This window comes from Phyllostomus hastatus, unplaced genomic scaffold, assembly GCF_019186645.2.
Source record: "Phyllostomus hastatus isolate PE091 unplaced genomic scaffold, TTU_PhHast_1.1 phas_contig_198, whole genome shotgun sequence".
In the NCBI taxonomy this organism is placed as follows: Eukaryota; Metazoa; Chordata; class Mammalia; order Chiroptera; family Phyllostomidae; genus Phyllostomus; species Phyllostomus hastatus.
The window spans coordinates 1,876,211-1,897,625 of NW_025333715.1; the positions used below are offsets into that span (position 1 = coordinate 1,876,211).

Genomic DNA, 21,415 nt, shown 5'->3' on the forward strand with positions numbered 1-21,415 from the left:
AGGGGAGGGCAGGTGGGGTGTGAGCGGCTGTCCAGGGAAGCGGCAGGGGGGACAGCGCGGGGTGAAGGACAGGCTCCCCCCTGAGGATGAATCCCTCATTCCTGGGGAGAGACTGCCCCTCTCTCAAAATCCTAATGTAACTACCCATCTTCTTGACTCCACACCCCAATCCACCACACCCCAAGTTCAAGGAGAAGCCTGTCTCTCCAGGACCCAGCCCAGGCCTGGCCCCTGGGAGACGCCCAGAAAGAGCCAGCCAAATAAACCAATTAACTATTTTATTTGTTACTGATTCGAGAGAAAGAGAAGCATTGATCTGTTGTTCCACTCATTCAGGCATTCATTGGCTGATTCGCGCACGTGTCCTGACCAGGGATCGAACCCGCAACCTTGGCGTATCGGGACAACACTCTAACCAACTGAGCGACCTGGCCGGGGACGCTAAATTACTTGAATCCCAGGAATTTGCTGATCCATTCGGAGCCCTCCCCGACTTCAGTCCGCACCCACACAGCCCGAGAGCCCTCCCCGGGCTGGGGTTTCCGGCGTCACGCGGCGCACCTGAGTCGGCGCCTTAAACGGAAACCTGCGCCCGCTCAGGAGGGACCTGGGGCAGGTTTGGGGTGCAGCAGGGGCCGAGCGTGCTTGCAGGACCGGCTCCGGGCTTGCTGCCACCGCCGCGTGTTACGGTGCTTTGACTTCTGCCGCCACAGGGCAGCCCGAGCTCGACCCGAGCACCCCGGGAAGCATGCCCGCCCGGCACCCTGGGTCCGCAAGACTGAAGGAAGTCACAGTCGGCAAAGGAAGCCAAGTACGGAGGCCCCTCCCTGATGGGCAGTTTAGAATAAAGAGGAGACGAGCCCTAGTCGCTGTCACCCAGGGCCCCTGGGAGAGCTCCCAGGCTGCTCTGCAGAGGCAGCAGGAGGGCACCCGCGGGCCTGTGCTTCCGTGCGGGGCGCACGGGCATGGCCGCTGGGCTGAGGCCACAGGCTGGTACGGGCCCCCTCTCAGGGAGGACGGGTGGGCCTGTGGTGAGTCTCCGCAGTGACCTGGGCAAGGCACTGCCCGCCACGGGCTCCCTCCTGCACGAAACGGACAACCGAACCCAGGACGTGAAGACAATGAGGGTTTTCCCCAAAGGCAGCCTGGAGTGGGGGCTGCCCCTCGGGGCCGTGGAGACCCTTCCCGAGCTGAGCCGCCCCCACCCCACCCTTGCTGCCCACACTCGAACAGCCAGGAGGTGCGAGGGTCCCCGGGAGAGACGGGGAGGACGCCAGTGCGCAGGGCCAGCCCGGGGAGCAGCGCCCACGTTGGGTCCGGCCGGCCGCGCAACACTGGCCCTCGGGCCTTAGTGAGAGTTAGAGGAAGAGTCTGGATCACAAGTACACAGATTTGCACCCCCCTTCCTGGGTTGCTCAAGGCCCCAGGTCACCCTTAGCAGGCTCGTCCCCTGAGCCTCAGGAGCCGGTGGGGCAGTGCACCCGCCGGCAGGGCGGCCGGCCGGCCCTGCTCACTGCAGGAGGTGGACGGAGGCCGCCTTGCGCATGAGCCGCGCGGTCAGGGGCGAGCTGGGCTTCAGCGCGTCCCGCTCCATCAGCAGGCTCCTGCGGAGACACGCGGGGAGGCCGTGCTGACCCTCCCGGAAGGCTGTGGGGCCCGGGGGGCTCAGCAGCGGGGGCCGGGCTGAGGTGGTCAGAGACTGGGACACTCCCTTTCCCGGGTGTCTGGACAGGGGACGGCCTCACGGCAGAGGGGACAGGCTGGGCCGCGGCCAGAGGCAGGGGGCCTTGCCTCCAGAGAGGACCGGAGAGAAAGCAGGGGAAGGCATGCGGACGCGAGCCCGGCATGCTCACACCGGTGCTGGCGGGGGGTGGGGGCATCAGTGCTTGGGGAGCAGTTTTACACCGTCCCCAGGATGCCTCCGGGGACCGGAATTCCAGGGCGAGCGTGTCACCGCGGCCTCGGCCACTGGGGAGCTTGGGGACGAGAGCACACTGGGGCGGGGAGCCACGGCTGAGGCTGTGCCGGGAACAGTGAGCGGCAGAGGAGAGGGCGGGAGAACCCCCAGGTTTAAAGAAAGCACTGGCACCACCGGGGGTGGGGGGGCGGTGCGAAGAGCCGCGACCACGGCCGACCAGACCCAGTGGGGTGGGCACCGCTCACCGCCCACAGGGAGGCACCCCCCCCCCAGTGAGACACGGAGCTGGGACCAGAAACCTCCCCGGAGGCGTGGGCGGGGGCTCACCGGGCCAGGTTCCTGTGGGCGCCGGCGCCGCACTTCAGGGCCGCGTGGATGAGCAGCTGGTTGAAGACGTCCCTCTGCAGGCCACGGGGCAGGCGGGGCAGGCTCCCGTGACGTGGGGCCAGGGACCGGACCGCCCCCCCCACCCCACTGCGGGCCGCCTGTTCTGGGGGACAAAGTGGCCGGGGGCAGGAAGACAAGGACACCGACCACACCCCGTGGGCACGCCCCCTCGGGGAGACGGGGCCGGGCGCCCCAGCAGCCGGCGCGGCGCGGCTGGAGGCGGGCGGCTCACCTGGGCGTTGCTGCCCCCGATCTGGACGACGCGGTAGCGGATGGGCAGGAGAAGCTCCACCACGCGGTCGGGGTTCCCGTTCTCGGCCTCCACCAGCGCCCGGCACAGGGGCAGCCCCACGTCGCGGGCCAGGAGGTGCTGGCAGTTCTCCCCGGGGGACCTGACGCCCGAGAGAGTGCCTCAGCGGCCGGCTCCCGCCCGCTTGGCTAGGGCCCCCCCCCCCCCCCGGGCCTGTGCCCGCCACGCGGCCGGGGCGCTGACTTGCGGTGAGCTGACGGGGGAGGGGCAACCCAGGGGCAGAGAACAGGGCTCTGAACTCAGTCCACGGGGTGCAGCTCCAGCGTCCTGGGGGCCTGGTCCTGGGCCTCGGCTTGCCCACCTGTACAGCGTCAGGAGCGGCTGAGCCCGCGGCTGTCAGAGGGCTGCAGGCGGGGCCGGCAAAGGCCAGGCACCCACGCTGGGCATGAGTGTCTCCCATGGGCTCGTGCGTGCCCCCTGCCATGGGTCATGGCACCGGGGGGCCCGCTCCGAGCCCCTCTTACAAGCAAGAATCAAACCCTCGGGGAGTCTTGGAACCCCTGGGCCTTCCCTGTGGTGAAGTCACAGCTCCCCAGCACCAGACGCCTTGCCGGGAGGAGGGCAGGACAAGCTGCCGTGGTGGTGGCCCGCTCTGGCTGTGACAGCGGTCACCCTCCGCCAGGCCTCAGCACACCACGGGGATGCAGCCTCCGGGGGGGAGACGAGGGGTGCAGGTGAGGATGCCTCCCCTGGCGCCCTCCGGCTGCTGCTGTGACAGGCGAGGGCCACCCCCACTGCCGAGGCCCCGCCCACGAGGGGGGTCGCCGTCGGACCAGCCCGCCTCAGCCAGCCCTGTCCCCGGTTTGCACGCGAGGAAGCCGAGGCCCGGGGCGGATAAGTGCTCTTCGAGACCCCAGGTCTCCTCAGCAGCAGGTCTCTGGTTCTGGGGCCCCACCGCTTCCCCTGAGGGAGGCTCCCTGTGGGACGTGAAGGCTGCCACGCCCCCCCCAGGGGATGGACAGGCACCTCTGTGGCTGGGGGAACCTCGGCCCCCCTGCAGGGTGCGCTCACGCGGGGGCACACCTGTGGGCACACGCCTGGGCTCCCCCGAGGGGCCCACCTCCCGCCTCCCCGGGCAGCAGAAGCTTCCGGAACCCGGGCCCCTCGGCATACTCGCTGACGTCCTGCAGCGTGGCCAGCAGCTCCTGCGTGGTCTGGGCGTCCCGAGCGCCCAGCGATGCCATCAGGAAGTGCGCGTCGTTGAACAGCAGGACGTGGTCACGGCTGTGCTTCCGGGTCACAGGCAGGACCGCTTGCCACCGGTCACCCACGGACACCCCTGAGGACGCGCAGAGGTGACCCAGGGGCCTGGTGTGAGGCTCCCGGGTGCCTGCTGCGCCCGCACAGCCAGGAGCCCCCCTCGATCCTGTTCTGGGGGCGGGGGCAGGCCCAGGAGCAGGGCGGGCCAGCCGTGGCTGGCCGTGTGCTGAGGACTTCGGGCCCAGTGTATGTTGTCTCCGTTCAATCATAAAAGCAGCAGATGTGGAAGGTAGAATGCTAACGTCAAAAACCATGACAGGGCCCTGGCTGGTGCGGCTCAGTGGGTTGGGTGTGGGCCTGTGAACCAAAGGGTCGCTGGTTCGATCCCCAGTCAGGGCACAGGGTTGGGTTGTGGGCCCGGGGGCCACATGAGAGGCAACCAAGTGATGTATCTCTCATGCATTGATGTTTCTCTCCCTCTCTTCCTCCACTTCCTGTCTCTCTAACACAAACAAATAAGTAATCTTAGAAAAAAAAAACAAGTTAAAAAAAAAACATTGGAGGGGATTAAATAGGCTCTGGCCCCTTTAACAAGTCCCAAAACCACTTTTTAAATTCTTCCCGAGTCAACTGCCAGTGCAGCCCCGTGACACGTAGAAGATGCTCAATAAAAACCTGCTGAGTATCAGCCTCCTTCCGCCTTCATGTCCACATTTCTCAGCTCTCGCCACTCCCTGCTTCCGGCCCACTCGCCAGCACTGCCTCCCACCCCCCTCCACCCCCGGTCCTCCCGGCTGCCAGAAGCTGCCGGATTCTCCGACTTCTCCCGTGGGCACCTCCGTAACACGAAGTGTTGCCCTCGACCTCCCTTTCACAGCTGGCCAACGATGGACGTGACTCCGAGTGTCCACGCTGCACGGGGAGGGGGCGAGGGGCCTGTCCCCTGCCCCTGCCCCTGGCATCCCCGCCGCACCTGCAGCCTCTCACTTACTGCTCCCAATGGCTCTGGACGGTTCGGTGGGACCTGGGACGCAGGCCCCCCACCAGTGCAGGCGTCAGTGTCCCAGCCTTGCCGCTGGATGTCCAAGAGCCGGCAGCCCCCTCACGGATCCCCGGGCTCCTGCCCTGCCCCCCGGGTCTCCACAAGGATCTCCCGGCCCCCTCAGCGTGCCCCCGCCTCTGCCTGCCCCGCCTCAGTCCCGCGGCTCCGAGGACCCGTCCCAGAGCCTGTCCTCCCCTGCTCTGGCAGGCTCCTCTGCTCCGTCCAACCACACTGCCCCTCCCCTCCGGTCACACGTCCCCATGACAGGCTGCTGGCTTCTGTGTCCTGGGGGCTCTGGGCAGGCCGCTCTCTGCGCACAACACCCTTTCCCGTCCCCACCTGGCAGAACCCTGCACAGCCTCCCACGGCTCACACTCCACCTCCACCGGGAAGCCTTCCAGGAGCCCTCGTGAACCGCCTGCCCCGGCCCGGCCTCGCCTCACTCCCACACGGCCCTGCCGGCCCAGGGCCTAGAGCGGGCCCGGGTCTGGCTCTGCCGGGCCTGGGAGGGAGAAGAGGCCCACCCGGCACCCCAGCAGTTGGCCGGAAGCCCCCTGTTGCCCTCAGAGCTGGGGGCGGGCTGGTCCAGGCTGCCTGCAGAGCACAGGGTGACTACATTGAGTAAACGCTCTGCAATCCCAGGGAGTTGAGAAACGTCCACCCGCCTCGTTCTAGAAAAGGAGGCAGCACCCAGAGACGGGCGGCCCGGTGCCAGCCGGAGCCCAAGGCCTGAACACGGGGGTGGTGGGAACTGGGACAAAGGGCAGCGGTGGCCCCATCCCACGGGCTCGGGCGGCTGGGAGGCGGCCGCAGCCTTGGTGGGTCACGCGTCCCGAGGCCGGCCGCGGGACTGGGAGGCCTCGCTAGCTCACGAGCGCCGGCACGGCCCTGTGCCCTCGTCATGCGGGAGGGACGGGGAGAGGGGCCAGTGGGAGGGCAGAGACCCCACCTTCCATCTGCAGCCGGTACAGCATGGAGCAGGAGTCCACCACGTCCAGCATGGTGCCGCTGGTCTGCAAGCTGGGGAGGATCTGGAGCACAAGGTGGGCGGGGCCTCAGCAAACCCAGGTCGCCACCCACCATGGCCCCCCCACCCTCCACCAACGCTCAGGGCCCCCCAGGTGCAGACCTGAGGAGAGAGAGCGCCCCTGGGCAGCCCGTGCGGGCCCCGGCACTGGCTGCCTCCCGTCCCCAGCCCCGGACCCCCGGCGCTGCAGGCAGACGAGGCTCCCCCGGCCACGGTTCTGGGGCGCCGGGCTCTCCACCTCACGGCACACGGCTCTCGTCACCCCTCAGCTCCCACCAGGAACCCCTGACAACTCAGAAGGATGACTTCGAGGAAACGTCACCGAGTGTCCTTCCGGGCGTTCAGACAGTTCCCCGAGCCCAGGCCTCCGCTATTAAGCCCCTACTGGGGTGCCTGGGCGCGTGAGGGAGGCTTTTCCCCTCGTGAGAGCGTATCTAGGGGCTGGGGGAGGGGGGGAGCTGGTGTTTATCCGGCGCGGAACTCAGCTGGGGAGAGAGACGGCCCGGAGGTGGGGGGTGGGGGAGTGGGGTCAGATGCACACCGACGCGAATGGACTCTATGCCACTGAACCGGACACCCACATACGGCCACAAGGGCAGGTTTTGTGTCCTGTACACGTTCTGCAATAAAACATTCCCGCGGGAAGATGGGGGGGTCCCCGGAAAATGACTGGGATTTCAGGGATGGCCAACTGAGACGTGCAACTCTCCCAACGACCACCAGGGGGCGCGCGGCCCCTGGACCGTCTTCATCCCACTCGGGCCGCGGTCATGGGTCCCGCGGCGTCCGGCGGAATTCACCCCCCACCTCCCACAACACGCGTGTCCCTGCTGCAGCTCCTGTTTCTGGCCGGGACAGCGGGGATGGGCGCAAAGGTCTAGAGACTACAGGCCGAACTGGGGCGACAAACCCGAGCGTGTGCAAACGTGGACTTACATGGTCGTCGTAAATGGTCAGCGCGGCCTCGTATTCGCCCTGGAAAAGCGAGGGTCCCGGGGTTTGCGTCGGGAGAGGGCAGGGCGAGCGCGCCGCCGCGCCCCCTCCCCCCGCCCCCCGCACGTTACAGAGGGGTGGGCACGCTGGTGCCGACCGCCGCCCGGCGTGGCTCTGCTTCCCATCCCGAGACACAGAGGCGCCCCCCGTGCCCCGGAGGGCCGGTCACAGCGTGATTGTCCCCGTGCAGCACTTGTCCCAAAGGCGGCACGCTCCTCTCGGTATTTCTTGCAGCCGTTTTTTAAAAAGGATTTTATCCAGGATTTTAGGATAAAGGAGTTTACAGAGGGGACGAGAGGGAGAAAGAGAGGGAGAGAAGCATCCATGTGTGGTTGCCCCTCACACACCCCCACTGGGGACCTGGCCCATAACCCAGGCCTGTGTCCTGACGGGGAATCAAACCAGTGACCATCTGGTTTGCAGGCCCGACCTCAATCCACTGAGCCACACCAGCCAGGGCTTCTTCTAGTCTCTTCTCTATTTTCCTCACTGTCTGTACAACGGTCACTGCTTCCGGCTAGACCGTGGGTCTAGAGACCTTGGAAGGTCCCCGTCTTCCAAGCATTTCTCTCTGGACATTTAGGGAGCCTCTGGCGTTTCTCTATGATAAGCAGCACCGTCCCTGAGAGTGGGACCCAGGAGCGGGCTCACTGGGGCCCCGGGTGGCCCCGAACCTTGCTGCACAGGGCCACAGGGGCAGAGCATTTGGAGTGTCTCACGGCTCCCGCGGGTCCAGCCTGTGTCTCGGGGCACCACAGGTCACTCCGGCAGCAGGGAGACGCTCGGTCCGGGTGGCCCCACAGACCGCACACGACACCCGTGGTCCCCGGGGCCAGACAGGGCAGCGTGCCTGCCGCGGTTTAAGCCTGAAGAGCTATCTGAGCCATGACCGGGTGCCTCCGGGGGGCCGGGGGCCCTCCCTCGAAGAGAGGGATCACCAGTTCGATTGCTGGTCGGGGCACAGGCCTGGGTGGTAGGTTCCGTCCCTGGTCGGGGCACGCACGAGAGGCAGCCACACATCGATGTTTCTCTCCCCCCCTCCCCTTCTCCCTCAGAATAAGTAAGTACAATCTTCTTAAAAAGCCACTTGGAAACCTGACTGCTCTCTTGCAGCGGGGCCCCACCGCAAGGGGCAAACACCACACGTGACTGTGCGGGATAGGACGGACCGAGAGCGGGGGACCGGCCTTTCCTCCCCTGGGCGCCGCGCTGGGCCGAGACGGCCGGTCGCCTCACCTTCTCGATCAGGTACAGAGCCCAGTGCCAGTAGTTGTGGCAGGCCAGCATGTCGGAGCCCTGGGGGGAGGAGGGGAGGGCAGAGAACAACCGGACGGTCTCCAGGGAGGAAGGACCAGAGGGGGTTTTCCCAGAATCCCCCACCTCTGAGTGTGGGGCGTGTGTCCTGGCCCCCCGTGTCACCCCTGCAGCGCTGAGGGATGGCGAGTACACGCCCGAACTTGCCAAGGCGCCTGGGAGGCCGGCGGCTTGTCCGCCCCAGAGCTGGGGGCCGCAGGAGCAGGGCCCCGTCTGCCTCGTGCACGGCGCGGAGAAATGAGTAAGAAACCCACCCCCAGCTGCTGAGGCCCACCGTGGGTCCAGTCAGCGCAGGGCACCCCAATAAATCAGTGCAGGGCAAAGAGAAGCACAGGGCAGCGGACCACCCTGCACAGGTAGGTGGTCGGGCTGCGTGCCAGGTGCAAGCCCGGGGGCGGCAGGGGCACGGAGAGGAGGGAGGCCACCATGCGGGGGACGCCAGGAGGGGTGCAGGGGGGCCCGTGCCCCCGCCCCACAGGCGCCCCGATCCCGGCGGGCCCGCCCTGCACGTGCATCCCCACACCGACTCTCAAGGCCGAGCTGGACCCACTGGCACCAGGCGGCGTTTCCCTGGGAGCTCTCTTACCCGCCTCTCCCATCAGCTGCCACAGGCGGAGGCCCGTCCGAGCATCGCCTGCACCGCACTGGCTGGGGCGGGCGGTGTGTGGCTCTCGGGGGACGCTGTGGCTCCACGGAAACGCGCCCCCCAAACAGGGGTTCCCCACCACTAAGCTGCTCCCCGCAACGGCTGTCTGCACGCCTTGGCTGAGCGCCAGGGGACGGACGGGGTGTCCCAGGCGGGTCACCACCCCGACGGCGGCCGGACTCGCACCTTCCAGTGGGCTTCCGAGCGCTGCATGAAGTCCAGCCCGTCCCTGACCTCCGCTCTCATCTCGTGGATGTGGGCGATGGTGTGCACCGACCAGGCGTCCGCCGGGTTCACAGACAGCACCTGGTGGGGGAGGGGGTGGGAGAGGGTCCAGACAACGAGGGTCGGTCAGGCTGCCCGGCGCCCGGGCGTCCCCGAGTTATGCGCAAGGGGCCCAAGCTGGACGCCGGGTGCTGGGGTGGCCAAGCGTGGGGACTGAGCTCGGCCTCAGGCACCAGCCCCGCCGACCATCGGTAGGGTCTGCCAGAGGGGCACCACTGCCCGCTCCACAGAGGCGGCCGCGCGACCTGCCCAGGACCCGGCGGCGGGGTCTGAGCACAGCCCCCTGAATGCAGCCGAGTCGCCCGTCTGCCTCTGGGACGCTGTGTGGGTGCCAAGGCCGCACAGACTCCCCAGGGCCCCTCAGACTCCCAGCAGCCCCTTCCCACCCACGTGTGTGGGACGGCCACATGCGAGACTTTCTGGGCTGTTCTGACGTCACTACTGTTAATAAAAATAGCCGCTCACGTGACCGGCAAGCTGGACCGTGGCCAGCCTGGCTGGCCACGCACGAGGCCACGATTTTAACCACACAGAGGCCTTGTTCTTGACTCGTGTGTTCAGCTCACGCTTACTGAACACACTTATGGTGGTGCCTGCTGCCGCTAGGCATGGAGCACTGCGCGGGAGCTCCCGGGGTCCCCCGCACAGACCCAGGTCCCCTGCACCAGGTCCCGGCCCCCGTGCCTTCCCCAGGGCGGCGGCGGGAGGCCGGGCACCTGCTGCAGGGGCGACGCCCACCGGTCATCCCTGGCGAGCCCTGCCGCCCGAGGCCCTGCTCCGGTCCCCCACTTGCATGGGCCCCGCCCAGGCCACTTGGGGACATAGTGAGAAAGATTGGGTCTGTAGGGACGGTGGCACCCTGGGGACCAGGACGCTTCGGGAGGTGGCAGAGGTGCAGTTGAGCAGGGCCCTGGGACAGGAGCCACTAAGCTGCTGCTCCCTCACCAAACAGAGATTCCGGGCGCTGGCTCCTGCCCCCCTCCCCCCCGCTGAGGTCAATGCACACTCCCCCCCCCACTCCTGCTCCCCTGCCAGAGGCTCCCTGGGGCCCGAAGTCCTGCCGCCGCCTCCGGCCTTTGCCCCCAGGGCCCGCCCCACCCACCTCCACCCTGAGCCTCAGCCTCTGCGGCGGTTCCTCGCTGCCCTTCCGAGGGCCGCCCTGCGCCCTTCCGGCCCCGGGGCCTGGCTCAGAGCCACTTGGCCCGGGGCCACCACCCCAGGCCTCTCCAGACCTCCGCCCGCTGTCCTGGACCGCGGTGGTCACCGTCACCGTCCGGCCGGGCCCGGTGTTCGCCCGTGCCCTGCTGGTGCTGGGGTTGGACTCCGGGCGCCCGCAGGGGGGATGCAGCAGGGAGAGGGGCTGGAAGGGAGCAGGCGGGGGCGCCCCGGTCCTCCACTGCCTGCACCTTTGGGGCACCGTGTGGCTTCTCAGACACCCTGCCAGCCCTCGGGTGCCCAGATGGACGCCACACCACGGGAAGGCCCAGCTGCCACGGTCCCCGGGGGATCTTTCTCAGCTGACCCCCAGCCCCAGGCCACAGAGCTGGAGCCCAGGTCCCGTCAGGGCCCACCAGAAGCAGCCTCGGTTTGCCGCTGTGGATCCATGACCAGAAGCCTGGGGACTCCAGTGACACTCGGAAACGGGGGTCCACGGCGGGAGCACCAATGTGTCCACGCACTCCTCCCACCTACTGAGTTCCGGCTCCAACTGCGGGATGTCGGCTCTGGAGACAGACAGGGCCAGGGTGCCCTGCAGCCGGAGTGGGCGGGGGCCCGCCCTGCCCCCACGCTGTCCACCTTCCCCGCCTCGACAGGCCATCTGCGCAGCACGGCCCTGCGGACCGCGGCAGGGGCAGGCGGCGGGGGCAGCTGCTCTGTCCCCCCGCGCCCCTCCTCCCGCATCTCCAGGACACGGGGCCCAGAGCGGGCAACCCGATGGGGGTCACCCCCGAGTGGTGGTTGTCCCGCCCCGGCCCCACCCGACACCCCCCTGAGGCTGGCACCTTGGGAAGGGCCCGCCTACCTCCTTGGCGAGCTTCTCTGCCTGATCGTAGAAGTTGGTTTCCATCAGCCCGAAGGAGTATATGCCTTTCACGTAGCTAAGGACAGAACAAAAGCCTTTTTAAAAAAGTGGACCGGGACCATGCAATCCCCAATGTGACCTGCAGGGGGCGGACCACGTCTGAATGTGGAATCCAGGTGTTCAGCAGAGGGGAGGAAGTTAAGGGGTGGTGCAGGGGAGCGGAACGGGGTGGCCCTAAGTCCGATGGCTGGCATCCGTGCTACAGGAGGCAGGAGAGGAGGATTTGGACCCAGAGACAGACGCACGCGCAGGACCAGGCAGCCAGCCGTGCGAGGACGGGGACAGGGCTGGAGGAAGGCACCGCCGGAGCTGGGCGGGAGATCCCTGAGCCACCCACTTCCAATGAGCCCCTCCACAAGGATGCAGGTGCCGACATTTACACGTACATGGAAACAACGTAGCCAAAGGTACACACATCGTATCGGTTCCGTTTCTTGGGAGAACTGTCACTGGAACCGAGCCCTTCCACCCAGCCATCTGCTCGACCTTTGCAACAACCTCGTGACCAAGATGCCCTGGAGGTGACCGTGTGCAGGGCTCCCCCCTGGGCCCCCCTCCCCCGAGCACTCGGTGCCGCTGCCCTTCCCGGCCTCCTGTAGGTGGGCGGCCGGCTCTGGCCAGCGACCCAGGAGAGCTCCCTCTCCCTCTCGGCGACTGGCGCGTCCAGACAGCAGTGGCTTCACCAGCCAGGACGTCAGAGGGAGACAACGGCACGGGCGCACAGCGCAGCCGTCGGCAGTGGGCGCGTGGCACGCGTGAGCAGCAAACGGTGGCCATCGCGAGCCCCGGAGCGTCAGGCTGCAGTGCGTTCGCTCCCGCAGCAAAACCCGGCCTGTGCTGACTGACACACGGCGGTCCTGCCTCGATGCCACGACGGCAAGAAGGTCACGCCCTGGCTGGTGTGGCTCAGTGGATTGAGCGCCAGCCAGCCTGCGAACCAAAGGGTTGCCAGTTCAATTCCCAGTCAGGGCACATGCCTGCGTTTCAGGCCAGGTCCCCAGTAGGGGGCGCATGAGAGGCAACCACACGTTAATGTTTTCCTCTCTTTCTCCCTCCCTTCCCCCTTCTCTAAAAATAAATAAAATCTTAAAAAAAAAAAAGATCAAACGAAGAAAACGAAGGCTTTTCAAGTTAAAGAACTAGGAGGACACCGAAAGGGCATGACTTCCGGCGGGCGCGCACCTGCTGAGGGGGACGTTAGGCGTCCAGAAGGGGTAGATCCGGGCCACGGAGTCCCGCATCTGCTCCTGGTAGCCCAGGTAGAAGTAGGTGTCGTGGGAGAACTTGAGTGCCAGCATGTCCGTCGGGTGGTCCCGAAGTATCTGCTCCCACAGCTCGCAGGCTCTGGGGAAGTTCCTGGGGGCCGACAGGGGTCCTCAGCGCGGGGGAACACAAGGTCCCCCACGTGGGGGCGTGGGGGGCAAGAAGGCGTCGTTTCCGGCCGGCTTCTGGGTGTGCCCTGAACCGGTCTTAAAACACACACACACACACACACACACACAGCAGGTCTTCAATGACATCGTTCTATTGGTGGCTTTTATTGTGACCATGAGACCCTGCGGGGACTCAACTCATTTCTATCGAGGGGCCCGTGGTGACCCTGGTCTCGTTTTATGTTGTTTTGGCTAAAGCTGTGGGACGGATCGCTGGCAGGCAGTGGGGGCTTAACTGTACACACGTATGAGAGTGTCCAGGGCAGGCTCTGCCTCACGGAACGGATAGACCGGTCGGACACTGTCCTCTCGAATTCAAACCAACAAAAAACTGGTCCGGCAGGCTGCCCCAGACCATGGCACTGGGGCCCGCCCACCCGCGGCGGGAAGTGTCCCGGCAGAACCCAGCCCTGCGCCGGCACCTTCTAAATAAAGATAGATAGATAGATAGATAGATAGATAGATAGATAGATAGATAGATAGATAGATAGATGATAGGTAGGTAGGTAGATAGATAGATAAGTAAAATTTAAAAATTAAAACTAAAGCTGTTTTTCCTGAAAGTTTGTGCGCATCCTGCAAGGCAGCACGCGGTAAGTTGCTTCGAGGGCCGCACCGGGAATCCCTCCGCCCCTCGGCCACCAGTCCACGGGGGCCAGGGCGGCAGGCTGGAGGGCACTTTCCACTACACGGGCTCGGGAGGCCGGGTGAGAATCACCCCGAGGACTCCCCTCCCGGGCGCTCTGGGCAGCCTGTGGCATCGCCCAGCCCGGCCTCGGAGCGCCAGCCCCGCGCCCGGGGGCGCCCCTCACCCCCTGGCGAAGGCCTCCACCGCGGACACGTGCAGCCGCTCCCGCGGCGTCAGGGGCTGGCGGTTGGAAATCTCCACCATGTTCTTCACGGCCAGGTCCAGCTCTTTGTCCAGCCTCACGGAGCTTCCGGTGCCGATGAGCACGAGGCCAGTAGAGATCGCGTGGCCCATCGCTGGGGAAAGAGGGTGGGGACAGCTGGTGACCCGGAGGGCCCCGCCCAGCCCCAGGTTCGAGACCAGCAGCGCACGTCCCAGCGGCAGGCCCGCCGTGCGCTGCGCCCCCGCCAGCAGCGCGGAGTTCCGCCTGGCTCCACTGGCAGCTGCTGCCTTTGGGTAGCTTTCTCGCTCTCTCGGAGCCTCGTTCCCGTGAGGAAGGGGGCCACGCTCTCCTCTGCAGAACTGACACGCAAGGCGCAGGGAGCTCAGGAAGACGCCCTCTCCTCCAGAGCCCGACACCTCTACGGGAGCAGCTGGCCTTCCAACCGCAACACTGGCTGGCGTCTTCCCTCACGCTCCCTGCTCCGTGCAAATGCCAGCCTGCCCTCGCCCCCCCCCCAACACGGGGCCGGGGGCTCCTCAGCCCAGGGAGGCGCCCCTCACCGAAGCTCGGGTCTGCTGCCTTCAGCTTCGACAGGCAGCCCTCGATGCCACCGAGGGTCTTGTCGTTGGTCCACTTCACGTACTGAAACAGAAAAAGGGGCACACGGAGCTGTTCCCCGGGGGGCCCTTCACTCGTGTTGCTAAAGGCACGTATCTAAAGCGTGGTGTTTTTTCCTCTCTAGAATACGGAGTGTTTTCTGGACTCTCAGGAAAACCGTAACTGGGGCAGTCCCAGGTGGAGAGACTGCTGACCACTCGCAACTGGGGCGGTGAGGCTGCCCGACCGGCAGCTGCTGCCCTGCCAGGGGCCTGGACGTCAGGCGCCACGGGGAGAGCCTTCCTCCGTCTGGGTCAGCCCCTTCCGGGAGAACCCCAGTGAGCACCCGTTACAGGGTGTCGGGCCGAGCCCTGGAACCTATCTCACCCACCGCTTTGACCATTTGGTGTATTTGTTTCTATCCTTTCTCTCTTTAAATAAAGCCTATTTTGCCCTGGCTGGTGTAGCTCAGTGGACTGAGTGCGGGCTGCAAACCAAACGGTCCCAGTTTCGATTCCCAGTCAGGGCACAGGCCTGGGTTGCAGGTCAGATCCCCAGTAGGGGGCGTGTGAGAGGCAACCACACACTGACGTTTCTCTTCCTCTCTCCCTCCCTTCCCCTCTCTAAATACAAATACATAAAATCCTTTAAAAATGAAATTAAATTTTAAAAAGTAAAAAACCCCCAAACAAACAAAAAAGTAAAACCTATTTAAAAAAAACCCCTAAAATGACAACCACGTGTTAGATTTCAGAGTGTGCCCTGGCGGCAGCCCGGCCTGCATCTACACAGAGCGAGTGCGTGTGTTTTAAGAAGACGTGGGGGGAGCTGTGCAGACACTCCGGGGACCCATGCTCTGACACGGGATGGCACGGCAGCCCTGAAACCAGGGTGGAGCATGCACGGGTGGCGGGCGGGGGGGCCGTCACCGCAAGGGCAGGCTGGAGCGGTACAAATCGATGCTCTCCAGCAGCGGCTTCCAACCGGTGCGCCGCAAGAAGTTTTTAAAACGTGCGCTCCCTGACTATTTAGTCTGGGGCACTGACTTCTTTTCCGTTAGATGGTCAAATATAAAAATGACAACCAACAGCCGTCCTGGCTGGGTGGTTCAGTGGGTTGGCACGTCGTCCCGTGCACCAAAGGTTGTGGGTTCAATCCCCGGTCAGAGCACAGACCTAAGTAGCGGGTCTGAGCCCTGGCCAGTGCATGTGTGGGAGGCAACTGATTGATGTTTCTCTCTCCCTTCCTCCTCTTTAAAACTCAACAAACATACCCTCTAGTGAGGGTCAAACAGACAACAGCCAACACAACAATAGCGTTTTTGTGAGTGAATCACAAAATGACACGTGTGTTTTGGTCAGGCGAGCAAAGAATATATTTTTGGTGGGCCCCAGAATTGCAGTAATTATTTCATGTGCCAGGAGATGAAAAGGCTGAGATTCGCTGCTCCACAGAGGCCGAAAGGGGTGGGGAGGACGCGGACAGAGCTCGAATGCACGCACTGGAGCTCCTCGGCCACGCATTTCACCAGTCATTTACTGCTGCTTTTTTTGAAATTTATTTTTAGAGAGAGGGGACAGGAGGGAGAGAGGGAGAGAAACATCAATGTGTGGTTGCCCCTTGCACACCCCCTACTGGGGACCTGGCCCACAACCCAGGCCTGTGCCCTGACTGGGAATCGAACTGGCGACCCTTTGGTCTGCAGGCCGGCGCTCAATCCACTGGACCACACCAGCCAGGGCACTAGTTGCTTTTTGCATGGTCCTTATATTTCTAGAAGCTTCCTTGGTCCTTACGCTACGCGGATGGAGTCAGGACGCAGCCATCTCACCGCCCCTGATAAAGACGGGCTCTAGCGTCCCATCTTCCTCCTCTGCAGCTCCCTGCACGAGTCAGCTTGCTGGGCCTCAGTTTCCCCGCCGGCCACACAAAGCAGCAGGAACTAACCTCTAAGACCCTCCCAAGTCTAAAATTACAGGCTCCTTCACGGGTGTTAGAAATGACCAGGAAGATCTGGGCACAGCCCTAGGTGAGGGCAGCAGGCTCCCAGATTAGCCTCGGGGCAAGGTCTCTCTCCTCCCCCCCCACCCCCGAACCCCACCTCTAACCCTCCGCAGACCACGCCCCCACAGGGCGTGGCCCCTGTGCAGGGAATCAGCGCCCTCGCAGACCAGCCCCAGCAAGCAGCTGCTGCTGCCCGCTCGCCACTAGGGGGACCTCTCGGCCATGCCGGGCGCTGGCGGGGAGGTTTCCAAAGTGCACTTTTCTTTCCTGTCCTGGGGTGCAGAGTACACAGATTCCCGGCGGCAGTCGGTCGCTACGATCGCTAAAGTCACCGTGAAATTAAAAAGCATCCGCCACTTTCCAAGGCATCGTTGTGCCACTTGAGCCATCATCAGCCCCATGCCAGGACCCGTCCCCGCACTGGGAGGCATGTTTGGGTCCCCAGGGAGCCTGCTCTACCCAAGCCTCCCAGGAGATCTGGGTAGGGATGGATCGACGGGCTTCTCTGCTTAGAAAATAAGGGGGTGCTGATAAAGCTGGGAAGCTCTGAATGCGTGAGTCCTGTGCTTGCTCGCGGCCGTCCGTCGCAGCTTTATACCTGAGAGCACAGCGGAGGTAACGCCGACCGCGACGTGCGTTTCGGCGAGGGGTTAGATGGGGAATACGGGGCACCCCGCACGCGGTGTGAGCGCCGTTCATGTTGTGGCACGAGAGAATGTAGCGGTGGGGTGCGCCCCAAAATTTAACCATGATAAACGAATGAAAAGCACGCACCCATTTCAGACACCTCACCCTGCACCTTTACGGAGGGGGCCGTTTCCCTCGGAGGGCATTACCTGGGTCAGGGTGGCATCGAACAGTTTGCAGGCCTCGTTGCTTGGGGTGGAGAGTGGGAGGCCAGCATCCTTCCACGCCTGCGCACGGCAAGAGGGAACATCAGGGCCTTATCCAGCGCAGCCCTCCAAGCACACACGCACACACGGGCCCAGCCTCGGGGCACGGAAGGTCTCCGACCCCAGCGTGTGCAGGCGTGGGTTTCTGTACGGCCCAGCCTGGGCGTGGGGCGGGCACACACTCCGGATTTCACAGATGCTGCAGAGCTGGGAGCTGCGCCCTGGGCGGGGGGGGTGGGGGGCGGAGCAGACCCCCAGGCATACTCTCGCGACCTCTTAATAGTTGTGTGACCTTGGGCAAGGACCTCCCTCAGACCCTTGGCCTGCCCCTCTGTGAATGGGGCTCAAGAATGCATGGGGGGGGGGGGAGGGGGCGCTGTGAAGTGTCCCAGCGCGGAGCAGACGCTCAGAAAAACTCCCTGAGCGGTCGGTCTGCGGGACGGACGGGGGTCTGGCGCTGGCGTGCTCGGCGGAGGGGGCGGCTCTCCACCTGGACCGCCAGGTGCACACGGACCGCTAATCCTGGAAACAGTGCGTCTCAGCGCTCCGCCCGACCCTCAGGTCTGTCAGTGGGAACTTCCCGAGAGCGTCGGAACTGCGCACTGTGACTGCCACCCTCGGCGTCCTGCCAGGGACGATGTCCTGCCCGGGACACAGACCGGTGACGCCCCGGGTGAGGATGTGTCCGCTCCTGCCGGTGAGCGCCGGCCCACCGAGGCTCCCTCCGAACGCCACCTTCGGGCTGCAGAATGGGCCGGGCTCTCTGCCCCGGCGGTCCCGAAGGAGCCCCGCACTGCCGCCCCTCGTCCCTGCAGCGCCACGCCGTCGTTAAGGGGTTAATACTTGTGCGGGGAGGCCCCCGGGTCCCGCTGCTTCCCTCGGTGGGGGACCCCGCAGCGGGGCGCCCGCGCCCGCCGCCCCGCCCCGCCGTACCTGGCAGTCGCGCAGCGCTGCGGGGTCCACCATGGTGCGCCCCGGTGCGGTCCCGTCAGTCTCCGCGCCCTTCCTGGTGGGGCGGGGTGGGGCGCGCAGGGGCGGGGCGGGGTCCCCGCCGGCTCACTGGTCGGTTTGGGACGCACGCACCGCCGGCCTCCCCGGGCGGTCCCGGAGGCCGAGGGGGACAACGACGGACAGCGCCGCAGGGCCGCCCACAGAGGGCACCGACGCGGGGAGGGGCGGGGTTCGGGGGCGGCCGCGGGAACCGGCGGAGTCTTGCCCCCAAACTCCTCGCTGCCACCAGGGGGCTCCTCCCTGCTGAGGACGCCCTTGGGGAAGCGACTGCAAAGTCCCCCGGGAGGGAGGGGAGCCTTGGGACGGCGGTCACTCAAGCTCTTTCTAATTCCACCAGGAAGCCAAGCGCAAGCGCACACGCACACATTCGTAGAGGCCAGTTTTGGCCAGCATCCCGGAGGACTCTGTTACCCACCAGTGCCCGTCCCGTCCCGGCTCGCCGCTTTCCTGGGTGTGTGCTGAGAGAGAGAGAGAGAGAGAGAGAGCGCGAGCCGTGCCTTCCACTTCCTGCAAGGCCGTTCATCCCATTCCGGGGGCTCCATCCTCACGACCTCATCTAACCCCAGCGCCGTCCCATAGGTCCCTCCCCTAACCCCTCACATCACAGGGATTGGGGCTGTCCCACTTGACTTCGGGGAGGGGGCACAAACACTCAGTCGACAAGCCCCCCAGTGCCAGACTTAGAGCAGGCGTCCCACAGGACACAGGACACCTGCTCTGAGGTCGGACTGTGTGTGCCCCTCAGAGCAGCAGCCTTCCGAGGACCCGCCTCACACAGACCCCTGCTGGGCAGCTCCCGCTGGGATCTACCAGGCACGGCCCGTGGCACCAGGGGTGACCCCTGTTCACTCCTTTGCCTCACGCCCGGCGCCTGGGTCGGCTCCCTGGGCATGCGCCCTGGGCAGTGGCAGAGGTCCCCTGGGCTGCGGTAAAGCTCTGCTGTTGCTGTCTTGAAAGTACTAACATATTTTGAACAAGGCCCCCTGCCATGAACAGCGGAAACATTTCCATTTTTCCCGGGGCCCTGAAAATCATGTAGCCAGTCCTGCTACAATACGTCTGAGCCAGGAACAAATGCCGCCTTCCCTGACTCCCCCCCCCCCCGGGCCCCCTCACATGCCCCAACCGAGCCCAGATCGGCCCCCTCACCCAGGCTGTCCCTCCAGCAGCTGGGCCTGTCCCTCTGGTGTCCCCGGACGCCTCCAAACTGGTCTCCGTCCTGTCGTTCCCACCCAGCCACCCCCTGTCTCCCACACAGCAGAACGATGCTTCTGAAATGGAAGTCACATCGGCCCTGCTTGAGATGGAATTCAAATGTGTGGTCATGGCCCTGACCTCGGCGCACAGACCCTGCGCCCTCTGGCTCTGACGATCCACGCCTCTCTGCCAACACCTCCCCCCACCCCCACTCGCCACTCCCCTCCCCGCCAAGCCCTGCTACTGACCTTCTCTCTCCGGCTGGCCTCCGAGCCTCCCTCCGCACCTCCAGTTCCCTCTGCTAGGAATGCTACCTTGCTTCACGTCGAGAGGCTGGCTCCCCCGGCACCTCCTCCGAGGGGCCTTCCCTGACTGCTCATCACGTCCTCAATCCGTCTCCCTTCAGCTGCTTTATTTTTCTTCGTGCCACTTGTCACAGCCGGAACCGCACGTTCCGGGGTTATTTTTGTTGTCTCTCACCCCGCCCCCTTGCGGTGGAAGCCCCAGGAGAACTGGGACCAGGGGTGACGCCTAGAAACATGCCTGGGACGTAGGAGATAGTCAAGAAGCAGGTGCGGAAAAACGGGTGCTGGATGAATGGAAGAAACGCATCGGAGGAGCGGAGAAAACAAATAGTAAAGTGGTAGACCTAAAGCTAACCATTTTACTAATTATATTAAATGTTGATGGTTTAAATATTTCAATTAAAAGTCAGAGATAAACTGAGTGGATTGAAAAAAAAAACCCTGTTACCCTGGTTGGCGTAGCTCAGTGGATTGAGCGCGGGCTGCGAACCAAAGTGTCGCAGGTTCGATTCCCAGTCAGAGTACATGCCTGGGTTGCAGGCCACGGCCCCCAGCAACCGCACATTGATGTTTCTCTCTCTCTCTCTTTCTCCCTCCCTTCCCTCTCTAAAAATAAATAAATAAGATCTTAAAAAAAGAAAAGTGAAAATCTTAAAAAAAAGAAAAGAAAAAACCCCTCTTAAATATTGCCTTAAAAAAAACCAGTTCGAGTATGAAGACATAAATAAATTGCAAGTAAAATAAAGGAAAAAAAGGTCAAACAAACAGCATAAGAGGGCTAGGGTGGCTATTTTATTTTATTTCATTTCATTCCCGTCCCCAGTTTTACTCAGACATAAGTGACATATAGAGTGACCACTTTAATATCAGGTAAAATCATCTTTAAGACCAAGATGATCCCCAGATAGAGACATTTCATCGTGATTAAAGGGGCAATTCACCTGGAAGGCATAACCACAGATGTATGTGCCCCCGATATATAGAGCCGCAAAATACATGAAGCCAAAATGAACAGAATTTAAAAAATGAAATAGACAATTCCCCAGCCGTGATAGCAAAGTCCGACGACCTCTCTCAGCACTTGAGAGAACCTCCAGACAAAAATCGAAACCGACCCGGATCTCGGCCGCACCGCACGCACCTGATCCGGTCGGCAGACGCGGAGCGCCCCCGCCCCGCAGCGGCAGAATACCGTTCTTCCGTGCGCAGGCAACGCCCACCGAGAGCGACCACACTGGGGGCTTGCAAACAAGTCCCCGAAAGTACAGGGATGGAACCCATGCAGGATAGGTTCTCCGACCACCGCAGAGTCTAGTTAGAAATCAAAAACCGTACGAGTTTCAGGGCAACTCCCAACGTCCGGAAATCAACACACTTCTAATTCATGGACCCGAGCCCGAGCCCGAACCCGAACCCAAGGGGAAATCAGAAACACTTTTCACTGAACGACGAAATACAGCACACACGCGGGGCGCGGCTCGCAGTGGTGGCAGGGAACGGCCCGCAGCCGGTGCCTCTGTTAGGAAAGGGCAGCGCCTGCAACGCCAGCGGCGCGGGGGTTCCCGTGGGGCCAGGAGGAACAGGAAAGCCGAAGCAGAAACCCGAAGGCAGACCGCCAGGGGCGCTCGGGAGCTCGCAGTCCCTTCTGACTCCTCGGCCGGCCGGCCGCGGGAGTCCCGTGAAGGGGTCTTTTCCGTGGAGCAGGAAACCGGGTGCACTCATCCCACAGGCACGCCTTGATCAGGGTGGGAACGGGCTGCGGCGCAGGGAGCCTGGGCTCCGCTCGCTGCTCCAGGAACCCAGCATCCCCCACCCACCCCGCGACCCCGCTGTCCCGTGACCACCGCGGCCCGCGCCTCTGAGCCGTTGACCCACCCCACAACCTCTGCGCGCCTCTCGGCTCCCCGCTAGCGGGCGCT

At 64.1% G+C, this 21,415-nt stretch overlaps 1 protein-coding gene across 4 annotated transcripts; it reads right to left on the reverse strand.

The window, feature by feature from the left end:
* Positions 1-277: 277 nt before the first annotated feature.
* On the reverse strand, positions 278-19,608 carry TTC38 (tetratricopeptide repeat domain 38). Of its 4 annotated transcripts, none has more exons than XM_045834935.1 (16): positions 19,440-19,576; positions 18,410-18,452; positions 17,917-17,989; positions 16,927-17,004; positions 14,050-14,131; positions 13,451-13,622; positions 12,388-12,561; positions 11,146-11,221; positions 9,024-9,143; positions 8,114-8,173; positions 6,821-6,859; positions 5,807-5,888; positions 3,729-3,894; positions 2,538-2,697; positions 2,246-2,319; positions 278-1,604 (listed from the first exon to the last, which is right to left on the reverse strand). In XM_045834935.1, the coding sequence occupies exons 3-16, from the start codon at positions 17,947-17,949 to the stop codon at positions 1,511-1,513; spliced, it is 1,410 nt and encodes a 469-aa protein (XP_045690891.1). In that variant the 5' UTR covers positions 17,950-17,989; positions 18,410-18,452; positions 19,440-19,576; the 3' UTR covers positions 278-1,510. The 4 variants fall into 4 exon arrangements, with proteins under 4 accessions (XP_045690891.1, XP_045690892.1, XP_045690890.1 ...); XM_045834936.1 differs by lacking the exon at positions 19,440-19,576 and adding an exon at positions 19,144-19,261; XM_045834934.1 differs by lacking the exon at positions 17,917-17,989 and having other exon boundaries at positions 19,440-19,608.
* Positions 19,609-21,415: the final 1,807 nt, after the last annotated feature.

Bases quoted from the DNA above. Each gene is read 5' to 3' on its own strand.
- TTC38 (XM_045834935.1), bottom strand. From the start codon at position 17,949: ATGGTGGACCCCGCAGCGCTGCGCGACTGCCAG. The intron at 13,623-14,049 runs GTGAGGGGCGCC...CTCTTTCCCCAG, and splicing joins GGCAGCAGACCCGAGCTTCG to CGATGGGCCACGCGATCTCT. The intron at 12,562-13,450 runs GTGAGGGGCGCC...GTCGGCCCCCAG, and splicing joins GTGGAGGCCTTCGCCAGGGG to GAACTTCCCCAGAGCCTGCG.